We start from the raw sequence: 10,706 nt of genomic DNA, 5'->3' as shown, positions 1-10,706 counted from the left end.
GAAGCCGGGGCTAACCCTCTCACGCCTCCGCAAAAAGCGCTTCATGAGAGCGTTAACTATCTTCCCATCTGAAAACCTTCGGGGAAAGAGTGGAAAACGACGCCGGGAAGGAGCCGGTCTCAAGAATCAGTGAACCCAACCCCGTGGGCCAAACCCTCAGGGAGAGGGAGGGGGAGGAGGGCGAAGTAGCCATTCGCTACTCCGGCTGCGAGAAGAACCAGAGGCTGGAAGCGTCGCGAGATCTGGGGTCGGGATCTCGCTGCGTTGCCTAGCGACTGGGAGGACGCTCGCGGGCCCCCCAGCTAACCCCCGCAGTAGCCTTAAATCTCCTACCATGGGGGAAGAAGGCGGCGGCCGCAGCTGTGGGACCACTAGGGACCTGCAGAAGCTGAAGCAGCAGGCGATGGAGTACTACCGGGAGAACGACGTTCCGCGCAGGCTGGAAGAGCTGCTCAACTCCACCTTCTACCTCCAGCCTGCCGACGTCTACGGGCACCTGGTAGGGACCTGGGACAAGAACCCTCTCCTCTCCAGCCCCTCTCCCCACGCCCCGCGCTGCGGCAACGCCGTGCGCCTGCGCCACAGAGTCGCGCACGCGCGCCGCCGCCGCGGGGTCGGAGACAGTAGTTGCGCGGAGCCGCGACCCTGAAGGGATGAAGCAGGGCGGAAGTCTGGGTGAAGGAGGCTCGAGAGAGAAAGTGGTGGACTGGAAGCTGCTAGAGCAATGAGGACTCTAGGCCACAGCTCAGGACCTGGCAGGCATCCTCGCTACCTCTGCGCGGGCCTGTCACGGCTGCCAGTTGATTTTTTAATCACAGACCTTAATACCTTGTAGCTCAGTTTACCAATCTTCAGCGGCCTCCTTTTGACCACGGGACGAACACCTTGGTATTCGCTACAGCTTAGCCTCAGCCTACCCCGGGGCCTCATACCCAGCAGGCTCCCATCGCTGCCAAGTTTCAGTCGATTTCAAACGTCCGCTCCTTGGCTTGTGCGCCCTTCCCTTCCTGGATGCCCGTCCCACCTGACCAGCTCGCACCTAGACTTAAAATTTAGATCAGAGTCTTGCCCACTTCGCCCAGGACTAATCGTCCTTCAGCGTCCTTGTAGTGTCCCCTGCATGTACTGAAACCCTCCCTGGGCAGCTTGTGAGCTCCTGTGGAGAGCGGGGGCCTTTTCATATACCCCTCCTAAGCGCTTTGCCCAGCGCACCATCTGGCACATATCTTAGCCTTAAGCAGCGGGCAGTTGAAACAAAGGCAAGCGTTTTCTCACTTCCAGATCCATAAGTACTAACCAACACCCACCTTCTGGAAGGCATCATGGTTGGGACTGGTAGGAATTTGCACTATGGTGAGGCAATATGACAACACCAAGCAGAGTATTTAAATGCTGTGAAGAAGCATGATGTGTTGACAGGGTTCAAAACCACATCTTGTAGATGCAGTTAACATAGGGGATGTTCCACGAATGTTTATTTTTCTCGGTCCTGGCCTATACATCAAACTGGGGGAGGGGCGAGGGGGGGAGGTGTTTATTGATGCACCCTGTGCTATGTGCTTTATGTGATATCACTTCATCCTTAGGACTACGGTGAGGTAAACATTATGATTCCTGTTTTACAAATAAAGAACTGTGGCCCAGTGAATTTAAACGATTTTCCCAAGGGACACAGTGAATGACAGTGAGAAATCAAACCCGGTCTGTGTCCCTAGTACCTAGCAGAGTGCGTGGTACATAGTGGACAGTCAAGAACTATTTGTGGGATGAATGAATCAATGCAACTCCCAATTCCTTTATCTTTCCACTGTCTCTTGCTAGAGGAATTCTTGAAAGTTAACGACTTCCTCATTTTACAAAGACACCAAGCCCTTGTCTCACAGCTACTTAGTGAAAAAGGTAAGACTGGAAACTTGGACTCTTGTCCCCAGTGTAATGCTCTTCCCAGCCTATTAGGTAGCCAGGTCTTTGGTTTGCACAGCTCTCTGGGAGTTTATACCTCGGTTAGGGACAAAACCACCGATACGTACGATGACTGGAGTAATAGATAGGGTGATATAGGATTGTGTGCTAGACTGAGGAATAGATCACTGTGTGCCTGTTATAAGAATTCAGGGGTGGGGAAGATCCCTGTGGGCTGTAGCATCTGAGAGTTTTGGCTTGGGATCCCTGTGGGCTGTAGCATCTGAGAGTTTTGGCTTGGGCTTTGAAGGATGTTCAGGAATTGGATTGGCATAAAGGCAACCTCCTTTTCATTTTCCCAGTCACTGCCGCGGTTTTGGCCATCCTTATTCTCACCTAGTCTCCCCCTCTATCAAGTCCATCCCGCATAGTGCTGCCAGAGCAATGTTCCTAGTCCCAAATCTGACCATCATTCTTTTGCTCAGAAACTTCCTGTGGTTCCCCCTTGCATGCTGAGTAAGATCAAACACGTTCCAGTGTGTGACTCACAGTGCTCGCCCCGCTACCTCGGTAACAGGCTCCACTCCCCTGTCCCTCCCCCACCGCTCCTCCGCACAGAGGCACTGACTTTCCCCTACAGCGTGAAGTTTCCTAATTCCCTCCCCTTCACTTACCCTATTCCCTCTACCTGAGGTACCTGCCCTCAGTTTCTCCCTCTTGTCTGCCTGTTGAAATACTACACGACCACCAGTGTCCAGCTCAAATGCCATTTCTTCTATGCTTCTCTTACATATTAGAGAAATTCAGGGATGGGAAAGATCCCTGTGGGCAACAGCAATATTATTTACTATTGCATAAAACTTATAATTGAGAATTTGAGAATTTAATGACGTAGTATATACAAATGTGCCCAAGGTTGTGTCTGACATTTATGAATTTATACAAGATTTAATTTATGGAATACTAAATATGCCAGGCATTGTGGTATGTGATACAGTGATAAACAAGACAAAGTCACTCCTTCAAGGTACATCCTAAGCATTTTTTTAAAAGTTAGTTCCATTCTCCTCCTAACACAATATGTGGTACACTGTAGGTGCTCATTGCTTGTTGAATTGAACTCACAAGGTATAAGCTAGATCGTATTTTTCTTCTCCCGATTCTATCTAACTTCATTTAGGTACTTACTCTGTAATATACAAACCATCATCCTTCAAATGCATGGATAGCTTGAAAATTGGCTTTTGCTTTAGTTCTGCTGGCCACCACCTTGGTCCTGGCACATTGCTGGTGGGCGTTAATGACCTGTTATGTAGGTTGAGGTCACCGGATTTTGAAGTGAAAGATAAGAGGCCTGGTCTGCTAAATGAAAATGAAGAGTAAATACTGTCTGGTGATAAAGGGGGTGAGGAGGGTGGGCCTTCACTCGCCCCTCTTCCTTCTCTCCCAGCTTCCGCCCCTCTGCGTAGGGACACCGTACTGAATCTTTTTACTCAGGCTCCTGAGTGGACTTTCTCCCTCAGCTTCATTCTCTTTCTTCCGTCTCTTTCTTGGATCACTTCCAAATGACTTCTGCTCTTCCACATCAATGAAATTGCTGTTACTAAGGTTCCAACACTCCTCTTTGAACATGTAGTTCTACGCATGATCTGATGGTAAGTGAAATACAGCCTCTGTGTAAGTCTTCACCATTAAAATATCCGGTGCCTTGTTGGGAGGAATGAAAATAGACACACTTACGGTTTTTTAGGTTTGAATGCATCACAGTATTCTAGAGACCAATTGACTTCGGTATCTTGGACAGAAGGATAGGTTAGGCCCCACTGAAGAGTGACACGAGACCTTTAAATAAAGACATGTTTGCGAGTTTCTGCTGAGAGTTCAAAAAGCAAACTGCCCCACGTACCAGAGGCTAAATCCAAATCTCTGAACGTTCCCGCAGAGCTGCTAGACTAATTCCAGAACGAGGAGGACATTCAAGGAGAGGTTTAGTAGAAACTAGAGTAAATGTGAATGAGCTTTTAAAGATTAATTAGATGTGGTATTGTGATTTTTGTGTTTTTTGTGTGTGTGTTGAAGGCAAACTGCTTTTCTAAACTTGCAAAGCCTCCCACCATATGCAAAGTCGTGGGGAAAAATGTGCTGGATGGACTGGGGCTTCCAACACTGCAAGTGGAAATATTCTGCACCATTCAAAATTTTCCCAAGGTAGGAGGCAGCTTAAATGTGTTCTTCACTATGTCCTGGCTCCACTGAATTTATTAGCATGTATTGTCTAAATTGTGGAAAATTAACGTTTTGAAATTCAGTGTGTGCAAAATACACACACACTATTTGTAGGTAATTATGAACACAAAGCATGAATCATACAATCTTCCATGATGGTTTATTAGGTTACGTGTACTATTGGTACAGACATGACTTGGTAACCTGAAGATGATCCAAGATGGAGAAAGGAAATGGGGCAAAATAGTTTAAAAACCTCTGACATTATTAATGTCATGAGTTCTATAAATCTGAAGATAGGGTTGTAGATTCATATATTTATATATAGATTTATAGATATATAGACCGATCTACATAAAGAAAAATTCATTTTCATAAATGAAAATAGTTATGATTAAATTTGTCTCCTTTTAGCTATTTTTTAGAGAGGTAGTGATAAAAATGAAGTTCAATGTAGGGTTTTTAGAAGGGTATTTTAACAAGGTAATAATTTTAAACGTTCCTTCAAGTTGGGTTCCATCATGTTTCAATAGCTATAAAAATATCTCAAAGAAAATTATAGATTCTCATTTTCTCTTTGAAATTGGTGATAAAATATCATGTACCTTAAAAGCTGGATACATTCAATTTCCTATTTCCTGTGAAAGGTAGGGAAAATGTAGAACATGTTTATATTGTTTTCAGAATATATGTTCTGTGGTGATCTCAACTCACTTCGAAGTCCACGAGAACGCTTTACCCAAGCTAGTTGAAGCAGAGGAATTAGAAAGGTCGGATGCCGTCAGCACCGCGGTGCGGTGGGTCAACGAAACCATCACTGAGGAGCTTCAGGGCTTAGCTCCTTCCAGCCAGGCTGAGGTGGATCAGGTGCTCAGGTAAATTTCGCACTTTAAAATGTAAGTGTCCAGTATAACTATGTACCTCTTTTCTTTCCATTTCACCTGCCAATGAAATGGGTCTGTCATATCTATAGGGTATAATCAGGAAGTCAATTAAGAAGCATATGCTAAAGCAGCAAAATTTAGCATAAAATGTTGTTTTTCTTCTGAAAACCCTGTTATTAAAATTTTACTTTGTAAGGCTACATAAGGCCTTTTGGCCTCTTTTATGCATAAAGCTTTCCTAGGATTCAGTGAAAAGTTTCTCAGGAAAAGGATTAAGAATCCAGACGTCCTCCTTTCCCCCTCCCCACCTCCTCACATGCCCCCCTCATCCATGAGCCTCTCTTATCCTTTTATATACCCCAGTGGGTGATGCTTATGTTCTGACCTCCAGACACAACCCAGTCTTCCAGGTCTTGCCCATAGGTTGACTCTAAAATGTGAAAACCAAGGAACTGTTTACTAGGGCTATGTGAGCACTGTTCAATGCCTAACCAAGTGTGGGTTAGCATTACTTTTCCTTTTGTGGGGGTCCAATGCCACAACCCTCTTGGCCAAAGAAGGGTCAACTGGATTCTCTTTCTCTAAGCTTCATCACTTGCTTAATTGTGCATAACTTCGCATTTTAGTTTGCTTCAGAGTTGGATCATGACCTTATAAAGAACTTGTTTGAATAGTTTTTGGTTGTCTTACAGTTTTTGAATGCTATTCCACTTAGTCCTTTGTGTGTGTGTATTATTTGCTAATTTTTTTTTTAGGCAATCTTTTTTTTTTGAATTTTTGAATTTTATTTATTTTTTTATACAGCAGGTTCTTATTAGTTATCTATTTTATACATATTAGTGTATACATGTCAATCCCAATCTCCCAATTCATCACACCACCCGTCCCCCGCTACATTTCCCCCTTGGTGTCCATACGTTTGTTCTTTACATCTGTGTCTCTATTTCTACCCTGCAAACCGGTTCATCTGTACCATTTTTCTGGGTGTTATTTGCTATTAACACATCCTTATTTTTTCCCAAGCTCTCAGTCATACCTTCTATTCTGTTACATTCCTTTTTTCCTGGAGTTTTCCCTCCCAAATCTCCCATCTTGACCGGTTCCTCTTTAGGCCTACTACAGAGATGCCATAAGACATCCCTTCATTGTTCTCCTGTTTCCTGGATCCCATATTGTCCTCTTTCTTAAATTGCTGGATTCCAACCTTTAAAAGTAAGGATGAGAAAAGAGTATTTGGGATGTAAATTTTTTGAGTTCTTACATGTGTGGAAATATCAGTACTTTCCCTTTGTGGTTTACAGTTTAGCTGAGTATAGAATTCTCATTTGAAATCAATTTCTCTCTGTACTTTAAAGGCACTGCCCCATTGGCATCTGATGCAAATCTGATTCCCATGTCTTTTTTTTTTTTTTTTTTTTTTGGCTTATTATTGTTGTTTTGTCTGTGGAAGCTTTTAGCCTCTTTTTATTCCGGGGAGCTGATATTTTACATAGATGCACCTAAGCTGGATTTCCCAACAGTTTTCTTAACTGTTCATTTTAAGCACCCACCTCAAAAAAAAAAAAAGAAAGAAAAGAGAAAAGAAAGAATGAAAAGGAAGTCCTGCACATAGTGCTATATATTTCAGTGTCTATTCTTGCTTCATTTTTAGTCTGATGGTCATTTATTCAAAAAGAAAATCCAATAGCCCTTAATCAAATTATATCTTCAAATTTTACTTTAAAAAATAACAAACAGGGCTCAGATAATTTTAAAAATGAGCACCTAAAATCTTTAAACATTTATTTCCAGGCCAAAATGATTTTCAGTTCTTGAACATAGTTTTATAACAGCATCATTTTTAAGCCTTGGAAATTGAAGCTGATTTGTTCTTAGGTAGCTTAAAAAGCAGAGTTAACTATTGAAACGTTTTGGGGTCAGCACTAAAACATGACCAAAATTACGAGTGATATTTCTCAATATCTAATTGTAAAGCCATACTTTCTTACCATTAAGGACATTCTTTGAAAGTAAAGTACAAGAAGATAAGGAGAGAAAAGAATTGGAAAAGAGCCTGGAAGACTCCACAGTGCCTACACCTTCACCTCTAACACCACCACTGCCTCCTCCACCTCCAGCCAAAAAAAAAGGACAGAAGCAAGGTTGGTGGCTTATCATCCTGCAGAACCATTAGTAACAAACGTGGAGGAAGAAAGGCTGAAACTTGGACTGCCTTTCCAAGTTCAAATCTCTCTGCTGCAGACCTAGGTTGGAGTCCCACCAGGTACCATCCATCCTCCATGCCACTTCCTTGCTTAAAGCTACTGTGTGAGGTGGGCACGGTTTTCCCCCACCCCACCCTCCATTTTTATTTGTAAGATAAAAATATTTCTTACCCAGAGGTGAACACTTAGTAAACAGAGTGCACTGAACAGTGGCAATGCCCAAGGCAGGGAAGGGGAGGGTGGCATGGAGACCTTTAACTGCTCCTCAAAAAGCCACTCCATATTTTAAAGATTAATGATATCCTTTGATATGGATGACCAACATTTCCTCAGTCATAGGTAATATATTAATGAAACTTCTCTTTGGAAGACCTTGCTATTTTAAGACAAATAATCTTAAAGTTATCGTGGCCCTTTGTTCCATGCCTTCCAACATATGGCTAACCTCAGCTCCTCCAGTATGTTAATTCTGGAGCTGCTGCTAGAGCTGTTGTAACAGTGATTTGTGTGTCTGTCCAACTACAACGTGCTCCTGGAGGACATGAGTCATGCCTCATTCAATTTAGCACTGCCAGCGCCTAGCACAATGCCGGGAACAAATTAAACACCAGATAAGTGTGGGTTCCATTAAATAAGAAAGCACAAGAAGCAAGGACCAAAGAGATCGTGAAGCCAAGGTCTCTTATTTCATATATTTAGATACTGAGGCCCAGAGAGGGGAGGAGAGTTGCCCAAGGCAGAAGAATCCTGTTAGACCAATCTTCTCCTGGAGGGTGGGGATGACCACTACCGAATCATAGGTAGAGACGGCCAGTAGGTGTTCATTTGGTGGTTTCTTTTGACTGATAGAACTTGGAACGTAAGAAGGGAAGAAGTAGGAGGGGACAGTAATTTGCTAAACATTTAATATGTACTGGGTGCTCACACATCTTATTCCACTTGTTTTACCTACCTGACTCAGGTCAGTAGCTGTGGGGAAGGAGAGGACAGGAGGAAAACTAGAGATTTATTACGGACACTGTGGTACCTGATCAGACGGGGTGGCTGAGAATATGTGAGAGTGAAAGATGGGTGAGGATTCTGGGTGGATGGTTAGATCTGGACAGAAGTCCTCATAGAAAAGGGCATCCGTTTGGGGTGGGCAAGCAAGATAAGTAGTTAGATATTCACATGAGATATTCAACACGAAGCTGGGTATGCAAGAGCGATGGTGGAACATAGGAAAACAAAGGGTTTGGAATTCAAAGAGTGTCCAAATCCTCTCTCTATTCACTTTCTGTTAGGTATTGGGCAAGTCTTTGAACCTAAGCCCCCGTTTAGGTGAGATAACAATATCTGCCCCACATGACTGTTGAAGGATTTAATACTGAATGTTCTAAAATTTCTTAGGCGAAATCCATGGCTAAGGATTATTTGAGCATTAGGGAGTAGTAAGTGACATCAGACAGAAACTTCTCAGGGGTTGAAGTGGTGAATATTTTCTTGCCAGCCTCAGCTTTCAACCTTTCTTTATGCTGGGCCTTCACATCTATAAGTAAAGCATTAAAAAAATATATAGTTTTATCATAGTCAAACTTTCTAGAAAGCAATCTTTTATCAATACTTTTTTCTTCAGGGAGGAAGGATACTCTTACAGAAAAACCAATTGTACCCCCAGAACCTGTTGAACCCATACTCTGTGGCAGCATGGCCATAGGAGCTGTGTCACTGGCTGTTGCCAAAACCAGTGCCGTGCTGGGCAATAATCCTCTATACTTAAATATTGCACTGCTGAAGCACCACCAGGTTAGTACCCACTACATTCCTTTACAAGGACCCATGAGTATCTCAGGATGAATGAACCATGTTTCTCATTTCCCCTTACTTTCCCCCTCTTTCAGGATCAACCAGCAAAGCTAACGATGCCTCTCCTGATGGTATCTCTGGTCAGCTGTGGGAAGTCATCACCGGGCAAGCTGAATTTCATGAAAGAAGTGATTTGTATACCCCATCCTGGATTAACAGCTAAACAAGTACTTTACATTATCTCAAACTACCTTTTCTTAAAAAACAAAAAACCTTCACCATCAATGAGTTTTTAGTGTATGTTCCTAAGGCTTATGACACCAAGGGAATAGGAATTAAATATAAAATGAGAAAAAAAAATTCAGGAAATTAGGGAAGTGGGACGAAAACAAGACCTCAAACGAAAGGGAACCAAATTTAGACCACCTTGGATCTCCAGCTCATCACAACAGTGACTCATGCTAGTGGCTGACAGAGAAGCCACGGGCGAGTGACTTTGCAGGCCTTGATAGTGCTGGAAGGATATTCTTTGGGGCAACTGAGATTTTTTAATTTACTAGTCTGTGCACTATGGCTGCAACAAGAGGAAGGTGGCACTTTCATAGCAGCCCTTCTGTTAAGTAGGAACTGCAGGGCCTAGCAGATTGCCTGGCACGTAAGAGAGGTTTAGTGCATGTTTATGGAATATGGAATGAAGGAATCCTAAGTGGCATCTTTACTACTCAGAGGTTTGTTAGTGTCTCATTGTTCTTCAGTGGCATGAATGAGTCAATATGCCTTTTTAAATCTTCATGAATTATTCTACCAATTAGGCATTCGGGAGAACTAAACGTTTGTGTCCTACCGTGGATGTTTACAGGAAAAGTACAGGAAGCTCCATCCCATCTGGTAGTATATTGACTGATATTTTATCTAAGCTAGTGACAATCATTTTTTTAAATCTCAAGGTAATTTCTTTATGATAAAGAATTCTTTTTTAGAGAGAATAGTCAATACCCACTTCTATCAATTTTGGAAGACTAGGATTTATATCTGGCTCACCATCTGTCAGATCATGTTCAGATCCTGGCGCCAGGATCTTTCCTTCAGTTAATATCTGCTATTTGGGTACCAGAGCATTTGGCATGCCATTCTTCATCTGTCTCCATATGCAGATCCCACCATCATCAGAATACATTTTTCTACTTTCTAAGTGACAGTGGATTTACACTAATTCAAACATTATCATGCAGAATCCCTTGATGACCTGTGACATATATTGCAAGAAGGTTGGTCAGGAGACCATGAAAGAGAATGAAGTTAACTTGATCCAACCAACTGAACTAATCAGTTCTGAACAATAAAGAGAGGATAATGAGGAAGAAAAACCTCTCATTCATTTTCAACCAAATAAAAATTGAGGGCTGAAGATTAACATTTAATCTTCTGATTTTGTAGACCATATGTAATTCACTAACCAGAATGCATTATCAGGGACCCTACAGATTTTCTGAGATAGAAATAGCCGTGTGTGGTATAAGTTTTTATGTTTAAAATTCTAGACTGCAGTTGTGGAAGATCATGTTTATTCTACTTACAGGGTGTGGACATGCTTCTGGAAATTCAGAAACACATTAACAAAACAATTGAAATGGTATGTAAAGAGAATCTATGGTATCTAATAACTGATGCTTATATATACCTTCTAGTAACCAAATTATAGTTC

The 10,706-nt window shown here is 42.5% G+C and overlaps 1 protein-coding gene across 9 annotated transcripts in view; it reads left to right on the top strand.

Moving 5' to 3' along the window:
- The first annotated feature begins 264 nt into the window (after window positions 1–264).
- The window catches only part of ENO4 (enolase 4), a 40,079-nt gene continuing 29,637 nt past the window's right edge, over window positions 265–10,706 (top strand). For 7 of the 9 annotated variants that reach the window (XR_005016794.1, XM_036828452.1, XM_036828450.1 and 4 more), the window contains exons 1-7: window positions 316–499; window positions 3,982–4,110; window positions 4,813–5,003; window positions 7,008–7,153; window positions 8,832–9,001; window positions 9,097–9,228; window positions 10,581–10,634. Coding sequence is in view for 8 of the 9 variants with exons in the window: in XM_036828452.1 (XP_036684347.1) it covers window positions 335–499; window positions 3,982–4,110; window positions 4,813–5,003; window positions 7,008–7,153; window positions 8,832–9,001; window positions 9,097–9,228; window positions 10,581–10,634 (987 nt within the window). In the remaining variant the exon portion in view is untranslated. Of the gene's footprint in view, window positions 500–3,981; window positions 4,111–4,812; window positions 5,004–7,007; window positions 7,154–8,831; window positions 9,002–9,096; window positions 9,229–10,580; window positions 10,635–10,706 lie in introns of all 9 variants that reach the window. The other 2 variants (XM_036828445.1, XM_036828447.1) reach the window with 2 other exon arrangements.

The sequence above is a fragment of the Balaenoptera musculus genome, chromosome 16, assembly GCF_009873245.2.
Source record: "Balaenoptera musculus isolate JJ_BM4_2016_0621 chromosome 16, mBalMus1.pri.v3, whole genome shotgun sequence".
In the NCBI taxonomy this organism is placed as follows: domain Eukaryota; kingdom Metazoa; phylum Chordata; class Mammalia; order Artiodactyla; family Balaenopteridae; genus Balaenoptera; species Balaenoptera musculus.
This window is presented reverse-complemented; position numbering and strand designations above follow the sequence as displayed.